This window comes from Indicator indicator, chromosome Z (assembly GCF_027791375.1).
Source record: "Indicator indicator isolate 239-I01 chromosome Z, UM_Iind_1.1, whole genome shotgun sequence".
In the NCBI taxonomy this organism is placed as follows: Eukaryota; Metazoa; Chordata; class Aves; order Piciformes; family Indicatoridae; genus Indicator; species Indicator indicator.
In genome coordinates, this window is record NC_072053.1 from 12078660 (window position 1) to 12097574 (window position 18915).

The window sequence follows — 18915 nt, forward strand, 5'->3', positions numbered from 1 at the left end:
TATATGATTTTGAAACAGCAGGTACAAGGAGGAAGCTCATGCATGCAGTTTATCACACTCTGTCATGCCAGGTTCACTGCATCACCGAGGTGTTAGTATTATGACATTATCATCCTGTAGGTGACCTTGGGACATACTATATGGTCACAGTCCAAATCCCCATGGAAAAGATACACCATCAGGCACAACCTGCCCTGCAGCTTCTCTTCTGCTGGGTGCATTCTGGGTGTACACAGATGAAATTGTGAAGAAAACCCAACATTATCAATAGGTATTGATAACGTTGCAGGTTTTGCAGAAGCAGTTTTGTTGAAGTGAGGCTGGTGTAGCTTGTCAGCCCCCTTCAGGAAGAGTAAAACCCTCTTACCTGGGATGGGGCATGAGCCGGCGGTGCTGTGCCTCAAGGAGCTGCTGCTGAAGGAGGTATTGCTGGTGAAGCGCCTGAGGTAGGAAGGAGGGTCCGGTCACATCCTGGAAGGGAAGGGCTGGCACCGGTGTCAGGGGTTGGTGCAGGGGGCCACTGTGCTGGTGCGCAGGAGCCATGTGGGCGGTCAGTCCCGGCTGGGGCTGCACCGTGTGAGGCAGGGTGAAGTCGGTGGAGAGCTGAGGCTGGGGGCCCAGGTGGAAGTGCCGGCAGGAGGTAGCATGGGGATGCTGAGATCTTTGAAAAGGAGCACCTGGAAGAGAAGAACACAACTGTATTGTGGGCCAGTCAAGGCACCCAAACCTGGTGGCTGCCCCTCCACAGCAAGAACTGATGATATAGGCTGATGACCTTATAACTGAGCAACAGCTGTTTCTCTCCTCTACCAAAAGTTTAAAAAAAAAAAAAAAAAGTACTCAGTTAAGGTCAATTACATGGAAAAATGTTTATTTTGACTAACAATTTTTCTCCTCGAAAAAATATTGGATCCAAAATATGGGTTTGGAGTGACTTCTTGGCTCCAAATCACAGTGTATATTGATGAAAACTGCTCCAGCTTGGTTTTATTTCCCTGTCTTAAAGAGAAAAAGAACAAACTTTCTAACAGGGCTTGTAGCAATAGGACAAGGGGTAATGGTTTTAAATAGAAAGAGGGGAGATTTAGGCTAGAGATAAGGGGGAAATTTTTTACAATGAGGCTAAGAGCGACTCTGACACAGGTTGCCCAGAGATATGGTAGAGGCCTCATGCTTGGAAACATTCCAGGTCAGGTTGGACAGGACTCTGAGCAACATCATCTAGTGGAAGATGCCCCTGCTCACTGCTGGGGTGTTGCACTGGATGACCTTTAAAGGCGCCTTCCAACCCAAACTATTCCATGATTCTATAAAAAACACAAACATTTTAGAAAAGGGGAAAAAAATTACAACTGTTTTCAAAAATACGTTCTCATGAGTTACAAGGTCACCAAAACTTTCAAAGCTTGCTGACTTTCCATGTGCTCGAGATATTTCTTTGTCCAAAAGTATCTCATAGGCAAGAAAATAATCTCTGCCCTAAGAAACCGTTTCTCACTTATTGCCGATCACGAATGAAACACCTTGCACCTCTGAGAGCCATGCACCTTCTCTGAGACCTTTTCTAATCCTGTCTTCATGAGCTGCATGTTGAGAAGAGGCTGGTTGTGGGAAATGCAGGATGGACTGCTATGAGACTAGTCATGAAACTGATGGGAATGAGGAAGAAATGAGATGTGAAATATATCCATAGTGGAGGCTTTTCAGAAAACATCTGGCAATGGCTTGCACCTCCCTCAAGGTTTGCTTGGATGGGCCCTTGGCCCAGTCTGTCACATTAATTCCTACATTCCCAGAGCATTTTCAAGCACCACAGCAAAACTTTCAGCTCTTAAATTAGGGAGAGAGGCAGCTCAGAGTTGCATGATGAGACATCAGCAAAGCTATTAGAAATGACTCTTTGCTGAGGGTCAACTCCAGGATAGGGCACCCTTTTACATATTATTTGGACACCTCGTCTTTGTAGAAATCTCACCTTTCCCCCCCCCCCCCCCTCTTTCTTTTTCTTTATTTTTTGTTTTTAATCCAGGGACAACAGCACCAAGAGACGCTGAGTGTCATCCCAAAACACAGGCCAGATGTGGCCATGATGCCTTCTTCACAACTCCTTTCTGCTGTCGGGCAAAGCCAGTTCATCACAGCAGCTCAGGAAGCCCTGAGCACTTTCTGTTCATGTTAGTATGGAAACAGGAGATCTACAAAGAAAGCCAGATGCCAGGAAGAGAAACAACAGGAGACAACCTAACAGAAACAAATAGTTTGCAAAACTGTGCATAAGTATTACACACAGCATCTCTTAAAGACAAAATCTTCTGTAGTGTCCCTCTGAGACAGGCACCACGTATCAAATGCATGTGTCAACAGCAGCAGAATCTGTTATGGTGATCTTTTGTCATGTTGTCAGGTAACAGCATGATTTGGCTAACCTATTAATTAAAACCAAAGGAGGTGGGATCAGATTTGTCATTCCTCAGTGACAGAGCTGCAAACCCAGACCTAAGAGCCATTCACATACCCGATTCTCCCAGGACTGCAGGTTGTATTTGCTGCTGTCTGCTTGGCCCAAATTCACAGTACCCACCAACAGGCTGAGTAGTTAAACTGGCACCCTGTGCTACCTTGGCCCATTTCTCAAGCTCATTGTAATCATGGGCAGATGCCTCCTAACAGCTGCATTTGCTGGGTACTCGCAAAGCAGCTCATGGTGAATTGCTCAACCCCAACCCCATGCAACACTGCAGGCTTAGGGCTGAGGGCTGGAAAGCTGCCCAGCAGAAAAGGACCTGGGGATGTTGATCAACAGCAGGCTGAACATGAGCCAACAGAGTGCCCGGGTGTCCAAGAAGGCAAACAACATCCTGGCCAGAGTAGTGACTGTTCCCTGTACTCAGCACTGTCAAGGCCACACCTTTAGTACCGTGTTTAGTTTGAGGGCCCTCACTACAAAAAAAAAAAAAAAACACCACCAACTTCTAGGTCCCTGAGCAGGCTCAGAGAAGGGCAAAAAAGCTAGTGAAGGGTCTGAAGAACAGGTCTTATGAGGAGAAGCTGAGGGTATTGGAGTTGTTCAGCCTGCAGAAGAGGAGATTCAGAGAAGACCTTATCCTTCTCTACAGCTACCTGACAGGAGGTAGTCGCAAGGTGGATGTTGGTCTCTCCTCCCTAGTAACAAGTGATAGAATGAGAGGAAGTGGCCTCCAGTTGCACCAGGGGAGGTTTAGATTGGATACTAGAAGAAACTTCTCTACTGAAAGGGTTTTCAAACACTGAGTAGGCAGCCCAGGGAGATGGTTGAATCTGCATGGCAAAGGAGTCCTGTTCTAGTCTAGTCTATCCTATTCTAATTCTACTCTATTCTATTCCGTTCCATGCTAATGGTCATGGGTACTCCTAATGGAAAACAGCTACAGCAAATAGGGATCCATTTTTAACCTCTAGGTCTTCAAAGTAGCTGAAGACAAAGTGTGTGACCAGGTTAAAGTGCTGATCCCTCTGCACACCCAGACACAACAGCCTGTGCCACCAGGCATCACTTAAATTGTATTTCAGGTAAGACTGGCTTAGGAGGACGCAAAGCAATGAAGCTTAGTGATATTCCCCCACATTTTGTAGCACATAAGCAAAGCAGAAAAAGCCAATCACTCATCTTCTCTCATGTCTTGATGCCTGGTACAATCTTAGCCAAGGATTGTCAGCCTTTTGCATCTGGGGAGGCTATAGTCTGATTTAGTGAAATATCTGTAGGTCCTGTGATGCCAGAGCCATGATGAACTAGAGAGCACACAGTGGGCAGATCTTTTTTCAGGGCTTTGGACTTGAGCTTTACCTCTCCCACCAAGACAGTCCTGGCAAGGAACTTGGTCATACACCTCTCTGTGTTCCAGAAAATGCAGAGTTCATCTCTGTTATCTGGGCAAGAAAACATACAGAGCCAACATGACCTAAAGTAAAAGCCTAACCCATTTTGCTTTAGCAGAGAGAGCTAATTTGCCTTATTTTCAGGCAGTAGTCAATTAAAGGAAGCAATTTTTTAGGGTGGGGTTTTTTTTTATGGTTTGGGTTTTCATTTGTTTGTTTGTTTGTTTTGGTACTGGGTTTTTTTGGTACCTACTGATACAACGATGCATTTCCCTCTACAGGAAAAATACTATCAAGATGTGATTGGGACCACGTGATTAAATGAAACGCATCAATTTGTCTTAACATAATACACTAACTTGTATAGTAATTGTTCATTCCGTGTAACTAATCCAATTGCTGATGAGGATTTTGACAGCAAAGCAAAGACTTTAGGGAAATCTTCAGCAAATCTATGCTTATTAGCAGTCATCAAATGATACAGCTGGAATAACTGAACCAGCCTGCACAACAAAGAACCGGTACTTGCCAAGCATGATTCTGGTGAACCCCAAGAAAGCCTAGGCAAACAAATAACAATGCAAACCAGAACATGACATGTAAGAGTATTCAAGTTTACCCTCTTTTGCTCACCATATCTAGCCACAAAGAACCTTTGTGCAGGCTGCTTTCCAAGTTCACATGTTGGTCTCACACACACAAGTTAAATCCAGTGTCAACCTGCTGACACTAGCAGAGCAGCCTTACTCCAGGTAACTCACCTTAATCAAGACCACAATCTGGCTCACAGGTGCTCACTCACAGTCAATGCAATGGATGATCTCATGCTAGCAGTGTCTAGTAACGATTACTCTGCTAGTACATCTTCCTTCTCCTTCCCCAGCCATGATTTGGTCCTAAATCACTTTTGCATTGGAAATGCCAGGCATTGCCCATAAAGTGCTTCAAGAAAATGGATTTAATCTACTTTTTGCCCGGACAGTAATATCTGCCACAGCAGAGAGAAATCCAAGACTAAAACTGACTCCAGATACCTTGCTCTGGCTTTTGTTTTCACTCCCCAGAGCAAGGGCAGGGCTGACATTTTCAATAGCTACGTTTGAGGACATTTACACAGCAAATGATGAGGTTGGGAAGTGTACCTATCAAGCTCCAGGGCCGCTAATTGTATCCTCATGAGTCATGTTCCCCACTACCTGCCCCAGTAATGATGTTGTTCTAGGATTAGTAAGGTAGAGACCTTCTCCTAACCCAATGAGATCAAGTTTTGGTCCTCAATCTCCTGCTTCATTGAGGTGCTTTGATTTTTCAGAAAGAGGGATCAACTGGGGGGTTGGGGGGGGGGGAGGGGGGGCGGAGCGGAACCTTATCAATGCTTCTAAATGCTTAAAGGCTGTATGTCAGGAAGATGGTGTCCAGCAACAGGACAAGAGGTCATGGGCACAAACTTGAACATTGGAAGTTCCATCTAAACATGAGGAAGAATACCTTTGCTTTGAGGGTGGTAGGGCACTGGAAAAGGACACCCAGAGTGGTGGCGTTATCTCCATCCCTGGAGTCATTCAAAACCTGCCTGGACACTGTCCTCTGCAGTCTGCTCTAGGTGAACCTCCTCTGGCAGGGGGGTTGGACTAGGTGATCTCCAGAGACCCCTTCTAACCCCTATTTTCTGTGATTCTGTGATTGATTGCTGCAAACACTTGTCTTCTACAGCTGAAGAGGGAGAGGGAAGCCCAGTGCCCTTGTTGCAGAGGCAATGCAGTACTTACCTGGAAACACGTCTCCCCATATTCAACCTGATGGTCAGGAGGAGAGTGTCCACCTTGTTGTGTGAGGCTCTTTGACCTCCTCATGGCACAAGTAGATCAAACTGCTCATATCTGGAACTGTGGAGGACTGATTTCTCTGGGTTCACTGTCAGGCTGTCCACTAGCCAGTCTTTCTTTTCTTGTCCTGTTGGTTCTTCCTCTCAGTTAAATGCTGTTGCTGTGGCAGACAATGATAGCTCAGAGCAACATCAGTTCAACAACTTTGAGATTAACAATGAGCCACATCTGCTTCAGCAAAGCTAACAACTTATTCATTTTGTGCAGACTTCCATCCATCAACTGTGCATCCATCAACTGGATGAGGTTAAAAGTCATTAAAATCAGAGATCTCTGTCTCAGTTCCAGCATCTAAATGGAGTTATTTCTCAGCAGAGGAAAGGGTATTCCCTCACTCTCCTTCCTTGTTTTTCCCCTCTCTTCCTGTATTAGTTCTTCGTGCTCTTCTGTTGAGCACACACATTTGTAAGGTCTGCTGTCTTTCTCAGCCTTCCCACACAGCCACCCAAGCTTTTTAGCTTGGATAATCCTTGTTACCATACACCCACCTGGCCTCAGATAAGCCCCAAAATCAACTAATACCTGAGCCTAGATAATCCAGGTCTAAAAAGTTCCTTGCAATTCCAAAAGTTTGCCCTAAAGCATGGAGGTGAAGATGGGATCTAGTGGAGAAGTGAGTCAAGACTTGGCCAAGCCAGGTTATCTGTGGGATGGAAATGAGGAGCTACGTGGTCTTCTGGCATGGCTCAGACCAAAATAGACTATGTCATGGTGTGATGGTGGAAGACCATGGATGCCCCATCCACCTTATGCCTTTGGGTGAGCACCAGCAACACCTCCTTGCCTTATGTGATGCTCTGTAGCCACTACATCCACTCCTTCTAAGCCTCTTCTGTCATGTCCCAAAGTCAGGGTCAGAACCAGGGATCAAGGTGTGGGGGAAGTGATTCTTCATTAACTCCTGTTGCTGCCACAATATGAATGTAGATCATAAGCTCCCCCAACCAGTTTGGCTCACCTCTGCTATCACAATGGATGTTGTGGTTTCTCACCATGATGCCAAGGACCCACCATGGACCTGGATCCCCACAGCTAAGCAGCTCAGCAATACCATGGCCTCATCTCCCTACCTGCACTGTGAAGATGATCTTCAACCAAAAAGCCTGCAGGTAAGTTTGCTTAACAACTGTTTACAAAGGACTCAAAGCACCTAGCTGGGAGATGGCGTTACAGGCTGCAGACTCAGACTGAGGAGGTATAAATCAGTTTTTAGAAAGCCAACAGATGATGCAGGCATGTGGATAGATGAACCTCTTCAGCAGATCACTGCCTTGCCATTTCCATGCTTTGCTCACACAGGCTTCAAACACAGCGGAAACCCGCAGGGAAACTTATCACATCCTCCTCCTCCTCCTCACTGCTTTTTCATTTCCACAGCTTTTCCCCTTTTATTTTTTCCCTCAGTTCTACAGTTATATTTATTGTTTCTATACATTAGGTAAAGCAGCTTGGACTTTTTTTTTTTTCATTAAAAGAATTTCTCCCATTTCCTTCACACCCTGAGATGAACCCTCCAATTACTGAGTTCATGTATTTTTGAAGTCTAGTATGTGACTCTGAGTTGCAGAAATATGCTGGCCTGATACTGGATGTTTCTGTCCCTGGGGATTCTCCTTTAACATCGTTTGCATATGCACATGCAAATGTATCCATCCACAAATGTTTCACCCATAAAGGCTCAAGGGATCTGTGTACCCATTAAACACTGACCCACCTTGGAAATGCAAAGCCCCAGGGTAATCCCTGCAGGGATAGGGGATGCTATGGGCTTTCTGAAAAGAAAGTTCCTGAAAGCAGAACAATTTATTTTCACCTCCTTTCTTTGTGGCAACAGTATTTTTGATGCATCAGGCTACTGGTAAGGGATACAGAGTCAGGCCCGGAGCTGGCACTGGGGATAGGTATCTTGGGCAGACAGCTGCAGCCCAGTGAGGCCCGCCGCCTTCAAGAGGAAAACAAAATCTGTCTTACGCTGTTAAACTGCTTGCCATGCATGTGAATTTTTCCCCTGGGTAACGCAATCTGGCCGGCTTGTTGAGGCATTCACGGACTGTGTGCAAGCATGTGGGGGCTAGCAGAGTGGTGAGGAGTCTTGGTCTGTTTCTACATCTCGATCCCACCATAGCAGAGAGGCAGATGGCAGCTTTTAGAGAGACCTGGCTTCACTCACTGACAGATTTTGCAACCGTGGAAGCTCTGCCCACCACAACTGGCCGAACCGAGGAATGGAGCCGTTCTGTCTTGGCCATTTCGTCCTGATTAGAGCCCCCACAACCCTTTCTCCTGCCCTGGAGAGGCAGATAAACCCCATAAATAGGAGCCATCCGTGATGTCTCTCAGAGCACCAGAGCCTGGCAGGCTTTTAATAGCCCAGGCGCCTGCAGCTTTGTTTCCCTGGATGTGCATTAAAATTCCCCTCAGAGATAGCAGCGCGGTGGGAAGTTAGTATCGGTCCTGACAGTCTGCAGCAAGTAAAGGCTAACATCATGGGAGCAGCCCTGGCTTCGAGTGGCGCACGGAGAGGAGCCACCACAGGGACTCGCACCACAAACGAGCTGCTAATTGCCTGGTGGCATCAGTCATTTGTTAACCCTTTGCGAATTGTTTGTGAATATACTCTTACCAACTTAGTTACAATGACATACTAACTGCAAATGAGAGGCAGCAACACACCTGGAAAATAAAATTTTAAATAAATAAACCCACAAACCAGATCCACAGTAAAAAAAAAAAAAAAAAAAAAAAAAAGTAGCAGTCTTGTACAGTGGGAAATATCTTGGTGTCTCACTCCCTTCATAGGAGAGCAAACTGCAGGGCGAGGAGATCATGGAGGGGAGGATAGAAGAGAAGGAGAAAAGAATTTGAGAAAAATTATCAAACAAGAAGGAATCCATCTCACTTTCAGCACCTTCACTAACAGCTTTCTCATCTCGTTTAGCAAATGGCAAGAACTGTGCCAAAAATAACAGGCAGCCAGCTCTAATTCAGCCCAGGGTGCAGCCCACTGTCCCACAAGTCTAGTGCCATGCAAGGGGTAGCAGACCCCAACATCAGCCTGTGGCTGGCCATGAAGCAGCTCCAGCACGCATTAGCAATAGATTAAACCAAACATTTTCATTCTCCTTTGCTTGGCTAAGCTGTGCAGCACCAAGGACTGAGTCAGGATGGAGCCCTGGTGGTGGGCAAAGGACTGGTCTGTGGTGGCTGGTGGATCACAATTGGGTCCTGGGGGGAAACATGAGGTTTTGGAGATTTATCATCCTTCTGCTCAGTGTGTTGCACAGTAGATGGAAAAGGGCTGCAAAAAAGTTTCGTAGAACAGGGCTGAGATGAGCTCCTTCAGTGGTTTGATGATCACTGCCACTCAACAGCCTTTACTGCACCCAGCCTCTGTGGACCCCTGTGCAGGCACAGCAAAACATAGCTCAGGTCATCATAAAAAACACATATACACAGATCTCATATCTGTGCCCCTGCCTATTTGTATGATCCCAAATCAGCATCCTCTCACCCTAATGAAGCCTTTCATTAATTGCTGAGTGACATAAGATGGTGTGGCTGCTGCACAGGCTCATGGTCCCTTACACTGAGCAGAGCATTTCCTCTTCCACATACCACAGGATTAAGCCATGTGCAACCCTGATGCATCCCCAAAGAAAATGATGCTGAGGTGGAACTACATACAACTGACAGTAGCCAGTGTTAGTCAGCATATTTACATCAGAGCTGAAGTGATGCTGAGCAGTAGGAATGGGGAGCAGCAAGAGCTACCAATGGGATATAGCCAAGCAGGCTGGACCCATTATAGGACAAAGACAGGTGTTTATATAGGAAGAAGGCTTTTTTCCTGCAACCCTTTACCACTAGTTTCAGGGGGGAAAAGAGAAGAAAAGAAAAAAGTTTTGTTGAGGATGGTGTTTCACAGGAATGTGTTGAATTCAGCAATATTTTCCAAGGAGGAAGGAGAAACACTTCAGCAGTGCTTGTTACACTTTAATTCATCTTTTTGTGTTTATACTTTACACTTTAATAATAGCTTTATTCTCATGTAGGGCATTCAAGGAAGTATTTATGATTTTTTGGATTATCACACCAAAAAAAAACCCAAACCACACTGAAAGAAAAAGTTTTCTTAGATTGAATGGTCCCAATTTCAGTCCTCCCCTCCCTGGAGGTATGGGTGGCCCCAGAATCCTGGCATGATCTTTCCCAGCCAGCCTAGCTCTTCCTCCCCAGACTGCCCCATTTCTCATGGTTTTGGACCAACTCTGTGTATCTCCTAGAAAAGGGTACTGGAGGAAACGTGGCTTTGGAGACGTTGCAATAACCCCCTGCAAATTTTTTATAGCATGACTCATTTCTGCTTGGTCTGAAGGTGCTGGAAAGGCTGGAAAATGAACAGCAAACAGGGATCGCTTGCCTTCAAAGTGTAGACTAAAATCAAAGGTCATATCTTAGGTGTCACCAATATTTTTAAGCTGCTTTACTGTTTGCAGGGCTTTGATGATGCCCAAGAAAAACCCTGATGTTGGCACGGGCAGAGAGGGTTTGGCCAGTACCTTAAGCCTGCAGAAAAGGAGGTTGAGGGGAGACCTTCTTGCTCTCTACAACTACCTGAAAGGAGGCTGTAGTGAGGTGGGGGGTCAGTTTATTCTCCCAAGGAGCAAATGACAGGATGAGAGGAAATGGCTTCCATTTGCACCAAGGAAGGCTGGAAAAACTTCTTCACCAAAAGGTTTGTCAAGTCCTGTAATGGGCTGTCCAGAGTCACCACCCCTGCAGGTATTTAAAAGATCTGCTTACAGAAGTGATGCTTAGGGATATGGTTTAGTGGTGGACTTGCTGGGTTAACAGTTGGACTTGATGATGTTAAAAGCTCTTTCCAACTAAAACAGTTCTATGATTCTATGAACTTCAAGGAAACTCTTGGGGCTTTGCCTATTTGCCGTGCACCCCAGTTTTCTTGCACATCCCCTTTCCTCCGCCTTCATCACAGTCTGTTCTCTGCATAACCCAAACTCAAATCTTTGTGCTGTACAGTGGGGGAGGCGAAGATCATTGGAGCTTTTCCCAGTTCATTGCCAGGCACCCGTGCTCAGTGGCCCTTCTCCAGTGTTTGATCTGTTAAATCATTTCACAGGAAAAGTTGAAAAGGGGATTAGAGGGGGGCAGCAAGAGACCTCATCTTTTTGCAGTTATACATAACTAGCAGGGTGTTACATCCACAGGAATTACTCTCCAACCTGCAAAACAAGAAAATTAAACAGGAGAAGGAATTAATCCTCAACTGAAAAAACAAAAACTAAAAAATCCTGATGTGACAATGGTCTCACTTGGCAGTACATTCCCTGTCCTTGGGAATGTAAAAACATGATGACTCGTGCGTGCTGGAACCTTCAGCTTGGACAGGCAATGATATGCTGCAGCCAGTTGTTTGGAAATGGAAATTCAGTGCTTCTTTCCTTGCTTTCACAGTGTCCAAAGCCCTCCCCAGACTTTTGGAACACTGGACACCTGCCTTAAAGCACTCTTAACTGCTCCTAATGACCAGCCAAGGGTGGCCTGCAGCAGTTCCCTCCTACCAGTAATGATATGTAGGACATTCAGAAACAGGCAAAAAGCCAAAACCATGGGGTAAAAACAGATATTGCAAAGACCTGTTAGGATTGTGAAACCTGCAAAGCATAGCTCATGAAGCCTGTTAATTCTATGGCAGCCCAAACCAAAATCCTCCACCCAAATGTTGCCAGACCTGACAAGTCTCAGAAACCCAAATGCAACTTTAATCCTCCAGAGAAGAGTCAGCCTGAGCTCTCCTCCATGCTCTCAGTTATCTCTTGTTGCTCTGTTTAGGCAAAAAGCCTGATCTCAAACCTGCATCTACCCAGCTCCAATCCATGCTATGTCACAGTGGCTAAGGCAGGAGCAGTCTTTCAGAACACCTGTACGCTGTGTGGAATTGGGAACCAGGGCTCATCCACAGTCCTGGCACAGCCTGGGAGATGGGACTGCTCTGCCTCATAAGGCTGTGAGGAATCAGCAGCAGCACCCCAATCCTGTGGCTGCCCCAGTACCTCCTCCCTTCTAAGCAGACTTTCAGTGAGTACCAGTGGCACCCGTGCCAGCCCTCTCCACACACCTTGTCTCCCCTATCCATAAGAATTTACAGTGAAAATTACCATTCTGCTCCCTTTTTATCATCAAAGAAAGGAAAGATCCTTTTTGGAACATGGTTTCTCATGTGCTTTAAACCCTCCTGCTAGGGATTTGAAACCTGTCCTACAAAAATAGAGGATACTATTTTGTGAGGGATTATTCTGCATTGATCCCACCCCTCTCTATTTCACATGCATTGATTTCCCCCTTCCTGTGTTTCAAATGAGGATGTAATCACCATCTGGGTCTTCCTGCTTCATCTATTTATCTGCAGCTTAAGTTCAGAGGTGGGAGAGACATCCACGCAACATCAGAGCAGTGATTTGTGGGGGCAAGTTTGGGAAACAGTGTGTTTTGTCTTTTCTGGGAATAGCACGTTAGGTTGGATGGGGGTTACTTTGCACTGCAGCCTTTCTATTGTGTTGGCTCTGGCAAATTATCCCCAAAGGCAGAATTCATTGACAGCAGAGCACAACTCTGAGTTTTGTTTTCCCTAGAAATGTGCCATCCAAAACAGTTGTCTGACCTTACAAGAGAGACCACAGCCTTGGACAGCAGCAAGGAGCTAGGCTGGCTGTTAAAGAAAGGGAGGTAGCAGGTGCTGAGAATGTCATTAGAGCCACAAATAATGCCAGGGGCTAACAGAGTTTGTAGTGCTGAGAGACAAGGATGTAAGTCAGGACATGGGACAGCCACTTGCAAAGGAATCACTCAATCCCATGTTGCGTGCCACCTTCTAGATTCTATTCTCACATATGGTATTAGGTTTTACCAGACTGCATGAGATCCTCCATGGGGCCATGGGGGCAAAGCTGCACCATATCCTGCACCTGATGCGCAGGCAAGCCAATATACTCCTCAGTGCACCTCAGTCTTTTGAAGATACCACCAAAAAACACCCCTCCTCATCCCACAAGGCAGAAGGTAGGAGCCATTCAGCAGCTGACACTTCTTCCAATTGACAATATACAGAAGACAGGAGTTTTACAATTGCTTGTGTACAAAAAAAAAAAATTATTATCTCTTAAGAGAGAGCAGAAAAGCAGTAGCTGGGTCCATAGGATGCAGTGAATGCAGTAAGGTTAGCAAATCCCCTGTACAGTGCTATGAGGTCCTAGCTTAAGTTCACAAGCTAAACCCTCACAGTCTAAGAGCAGCCCTCACCATGGGGGCTTGCACCCATGGAGCTTCTGCAATTTCCCAGACCCCACTAGAACTCTTCATTTAAATAGTTTAAAGGACTTTGGCAGTTCAGTCATCACTGTGCATTGGTTGAAGGTGCCATGCAGGGACCTGCTTGAACCCCCAGCTCTGCAACAGCAGCTGAGACATGGTCCATCTCAAGGACCAAGGCTGAAAAGAAGCCATATGAGATGCAGTGGGTGCCCATGGTGAGCTGGCACAGGTCTGGGAAAACTCCACCTACCACAAGTCCTACCGTGCCACATTCTGGCAATTCCCTTTTCAGGTTCCATAAATAAGAAACCTGTAGCTAAAAATCAAAGGTCCTGAAAGCCTGTTCCCTATTAAACTTAATATTCCAAAGTTTATAGGCAAGTGTCACTCCAGGAGAGGGAGATCTGTGTTTAAATTACAAGTAAAACATCAGTTTCCTCAATGTAAAAATAGCTCTTACTTTACATTTCTGCATGAGGTCCTAGCAAGAGTTAGTGCCACTGTTCCCTCCTGTAATAACATATAAAGGAAAACCCTGCTCAAACAGCAAGAAATATGTATTTCACAGAGCTAAATAAAAAGTCATCCATCTCAGAAAATCTTTACAGGTCCTAGTTGCAGGCAGCAGGTTACCCCCCAAAAAATGAGATTTTTGGTAGAAATGGCAAAACACAAGGTCCCAGAACCTCAGCAGCATCTTGAGGCACAAGTATCTGCTATATAAAAAGTAGGATGTGGGGTTCTGTGGTACCCATAAGCCCCTTATATGGATGCTAAAGCCAGGAGGAAGTGTGGAGAGGAACCCAAAGGTGCCATGCATGTACCCTGGTGGGAGGGATTGCACAGGGCTGTGTCTCCACATCAGAAATATCAAAGATGACACTGATCGAGCACAGCCTAAAATGGTGCCTCTCACTGGCTGGGCAGCATGAGATTTATCAGCCTGACAACCAACTTGGCAAAACCCATTGGCTGGGACTGACCTGCAGCAAATGCAGGTTGAAACACTGAGCACCCTATATCCACAGCCAAAATCCCTTCCTCAGCACCAGGGCTGGTAGAGCTGAGGCTGGATTGTTTCCTAAAGGATGTCCTCTTGCTCAGGCAGAACTTAATTTTGGGATGTGAGTTGGAGAAGGTGAAAACAGCTGTCCTTTCCAGCATTAAGATCTTCCCACTTGTGGATATTGCCTCATCTCACTGAAGTCAAAGGAGGCTGATTGCAACGGACTCACTTTTCCATAACAATGGGAATAGGAAATCATGTTCCTGCTTATTCCATTAAGAATATCCTGCAGGGCTGCAGGTGGCCCAGCAGCAGACAGGTAGATGCTGCCGGTACAGCTCCACCTCACAGGCAGCACCTCATTTCTCTGTGATCAGGTTCTGAAACATCCCAACAAGCATCTGGCACCCCTGAGAGACTTAAGATGAAGATCCCTGAAAGAGTTAAGTTTAAGTCAATGTTTCTTTCATCAACCTTGTTTTTGAGAGGATCGTAACTCTCAGTGTTTGTGCTCTCATGAGGCCAAAGCTCGGCACAGAAGCATATGGCCCAGATACAGTTTTATTTGGTAATAAATAGTTTAAATCTCATAAGCTTTTTTTCCTTCCTTTTTTTTTTTTTTTTTTTTTTTTTTTTTTTTTTTTGGCTTAAACCTGTACAATCAGAAAAATACGAGCAATATTTTTTTCCCACCTTTCAATGATTTTTGGAAAGCAGCTTACACTGAATACTGGAAGGCTTTTCTTCAGGTACACGCAACCCACAATGTCATTTCTCAAATATCTTGACTTTTTAATATCCTCTCTTGAGCAGGATCAATGTATTTCTCCCAGCACGGTGCCAGCATCTCAGCCTAATATTTCCAGGGATGATTTGCAACGTCGGATTATTCGATCTTTGGCACATTAAGCCAAGCCAGGAAGAGTTAAAATGTGGCAAAATTCCCCAAGGCCTTTAATCAAGGTCAGCAATGTTTTGAGAATGGATTGCTGTTTTAATTGTGTCCCCATGACATACCAATTCTCTGCAGTTCAAGCACCTATTGCAGCCCAGCACTGTCTAACCAGCTCCTGGGTGGGCACTGGTTTTATGTCAGCTATCCACCAGGATTTTAGCTTTTTATGATTTACCCCAGACTCAGATTTTGCTTTATGGAGGCCAGCTACTTTCTGGTATCCAAAAGCCAAGGAGGTGCCTCAAGATCCCAGCCTGAGGGCTTGGCTGCCCTTCAAATGTTCACCTCAGCTGAGCAAAGAGAAATAGCGGTGATTTTACTCATACAGCCAGTTTCAGATATCTGAGGGTCCCCAGTGGGATGCTGGGCTACTGTCCATCTGGTGCTATTATTCAAATACTTTGCTATCTGCAGGACTGGGATTTCTTGCAGGAGGACACAAGATGCTGCAAGTATGGGAATATTGTACAGGTATAGAGAATTGTGCTGATGTTGAGTCAGGATCATACAACATGACCCAAGAAGTATTCTGCAGATGTTACCTTAGGAAAATATCCATTTCATGAGGTACAGATCCACCACCCATCATCCACTCTGAGCCATGTTCCAATTTGTGAGGAGGGAGGATTGAAGGCAGCCCTATAGGGCTGGAATTTTTCCCCCAAAATAGCCTCTCACCAAGTTCTACACCTCAGTATCAGACTTGCAGCCCACTGGCATACACAGACCCTCCCCACATATTCATTCCATATCTCAGCCTCCCCAGAGCCCATCAGACTCAGTGAAGAATTATTTAGAAGAGACATATGGGGAATTTGCTGGTTGGAAGGAAGGCAGACAGTTTGTGCTGCAGAGCCCACCCATTGTCCCAGAAGGTCCCAGCCTGCCATCAGCAGTTTGTACATGTAGTCCCTAGGAGAAACAGGGTGGCCCACATATGGTATGGATTTGCATGAAACCCAGGTAACTCACTGAATGAGGGAGTGGTGAATCAAAAGAAAAGCTCCCAAATATACAGGTATACTTTGGTCCATCTGTGATTGAGCAGCACCAACCACGTCAAGTATATAGGAGATGTCACAGCAAGAAGTCAGCATGTGAAACTATTCTGACATGGCATATCGATTTCACCCAAAGAAGTTTCCTCCTGCTGCAATAAGGACATTGCAGGAAGTTCTAGGTGGACAATTTGCAACACTGCTTCCAAAGTGGTTTTGCTTCCAAAGACTTAGACTAGACAGAAAGAAAACATTTTTTTGTTATTATTATGAGAGTGGTGAAACGCTGGCACAGGTTGCTCGGAGAGAAGATGGATGTCCCACCCCTGGAAACATTCCAAGTCAGGTTGGGTGGGGCACCAAACAACATGATCTAAATAAAGATGTCCCTGTTTACTGCAGGGAGTATGGAATGGGTGACCTTTAAAGTTTTCCTCCAACCCAAAACATTCTATGATTCTGCAAAAGCTGCCTCCATCCACAGCAAAGTCTTCTCAGCTCTTGTTCACACAGGATGTAACCCAGCTCCCACAGCTGGGTCTCTGGAGAAAACATCATGCATGGTTCACTGATGGGAAACATTTGCTTAACATCAGGCCAGTGCCAGGTGTGTATGCCTCAAATCTATGCATGCTGGCTTCAATCTGTCTGCAGGAAAGACAGCAGCAGTGGGTCTGCACTCCCTGTGCTTTCTGTCAATGAACAGCTTTTTGTTCTCTTTCAGATTCAAAGGCAACAGTGTGCCAGTAATTAAACTAGTCTAAAAAAGAAACCCAGCCACCTCAAACAGAGTAGCTTTTGCAGAGTCAAAGGATTAATCCATGTGAATTTTAAAGACACAGAAACTACAAATCCAGAATGAACCAAGCTTGGTGATGAGGGAGGTGCATATGCAAGTCTGCAACCCCTGGTTGCATTTCTTCTCCAGCTTCTGTGGGAGGAACAAGGGATTCAAGCAGAGTGAGGAGAATACAGAAGAGGAGGGACTTCAACAGCAATCTGCTCCCTCATTTCACCAGAACACAAGCTCTAGAAGTCTGCTCCTCATCAAATTATTTCAGACAGAGCAGTGTAAGAAACTGGTCTGTATCCAGAGTCCTGGCAACACATCAGCCCCTTGGTTGTATAAGATGGTCATCTTGTGGGATGAAGAGCATTGGAGACCATTAGAGACCTGGGGGAGCTTCTGGGAGAAGAAAATGCTTCTCAGCAGTGAAGAAACCAAACCAGCAGACTCAAGTCACCTGAAACAGGGGTTACCAAGGCAATAGCAGGCAAGTTTGTCTCTCCTATTCTCTTTCAAAGAACTGCCTCCTCCTGTCATGCGCAGGAGCAAACCGCCCATCTGGGACCTGAGCTGACCTCCCTTTATGATATTTACCATTCCTGACAGTGGTTTTGCCAAGTGCACTCAGACAGAAACATTTTTTCTCTCTCACATGGATGTTGTTTTTATTGCATCTACCTCGGAAACCCACTCGCTGCCATTCAGCATAACCAACAAGCACAGCAGGTACAGGGAGGCTACACAGCCTCAACCCTGTCCAACTACCAAACCCCCTTGGAGAAGCTGATTAGCAGAACCAGGCTGCCACCATTATCTTACTTTCCAAAGCCAGCCTTACTGAGGGAATTCAGCTCCTGAGGTTGCAGGTGCTGCTCTTAACAAAGACAACAAAATAAAGAAGAGGTTTTTGGTTACAGGGTGCAGAAGAACCTGTAAATTGATGTTTATAGGCCTGTTTAACTGCCCCATAAATACAAATAGTGGTAATGACTGAAGTCTGTGAGCTGTTACTTGCAAGGAGGAGAGGTGTTGCGTCAGGTAAAACACGTTGCCAGCAGCTTTTGACACACTGGGCACTTTTCAACTTAACTAATGCACCCACCCACATGTTTTCAGAACCAGTCACTACCCACCACATATGAGGTGGGTCTTCTCTCATGCCAGAGGCTTATTTCATGTTTACACAGTGTCTCCTGAAGGGATTATCATGGGTGTGAGGTTCAGCTACTCCTCAAACTCCCAATCCTGGACCCCTGAAGGTCGTGGGATACCCAGTGCCACACCAGAAAGTGGACTAGGGGACAGTTAGTGAATCCAGTTAGACCAGCCATCCATATCAGCACAAGAGCCAAGAATTTGCCAATTAATCCACCCAATACTATTAGGAGAAGTATTTATGGCCTTGGGAAAAAGTCTGCAGCCTTGCTGAGCTCTTTCCACATGAGTCTAAGCCCTCAATTAAACTGATGCTCTGACTCTGCTTTTCCCAGATGAAATTACTGTCCTGTACAACTCCTGCACTGACAACTTGTATGTCAGATGAAGCCCAAAACCAAAACAAATGAAAACAAAAACCCAAACCAACCAAACAAAAAAAACCTGGGATGGGAAGCTGCCAGGTGAACAACACTCTGTGTCACAGCTGCTGATTAAACTGCAATGACGATGCTTAGCATAACGCCAAATTAATTAACACTAGCCACATCATCTACAAGTCCTCTTGGCTTTAAAAAAAAAAAAATCTAAGGATTTTCCAAATTCAGGTTCACACACCTCACCAACCTGACATTTTCTTTTGAATTTGCTATTCCTGAAGTTGTGTCTCTCTTTCACATAGGTAACTTGTGCCATTTTTAGATACCATGAGTTTGAACGTGTAGCAGAAGGAACTCAGAGCCTTTATATCTCTTGGCCTTTTGGAGAGCATAGACTAATCTTTGGCTGATATTTCGCAGAGGCTTGCAGCAGGGCACACAACCTCCTCCCTGATAGTGTTGTGACCTTTCAGCTTCATTTGTGAGACCATCTGAAATTTGTTTGATTTCAGTTTCTCTGCAGAGCCTTCAAGCAGGCTTTTTGTGCTGTGGTGAATC

The 18915-nt window shown here is 45.5% G+C and overlaps 1 protein-coding gene across 1 annotated transcript in view; it reads right to left on the reverse strand.

Moving 5' to 3' along the window:
- ARK2C (arkadia (RNF111) C-terminal like ring finger ubiquitin ligase 2C) overlaps positions 1–18915 on the reverse strand; it is a 49396-nt gene that overhangs the window by 12062 nt on the left and 18419 nt on the right. The window contains exon 2 of the mRNA XM_054398097.1: positions 368–677. Coding sequence (XP_054254072.1) covers positions 368–677 — 310 coding nt within the window. The remainder of the gene's footprint in view (positions 1–367; positions 678–18915) is intronic.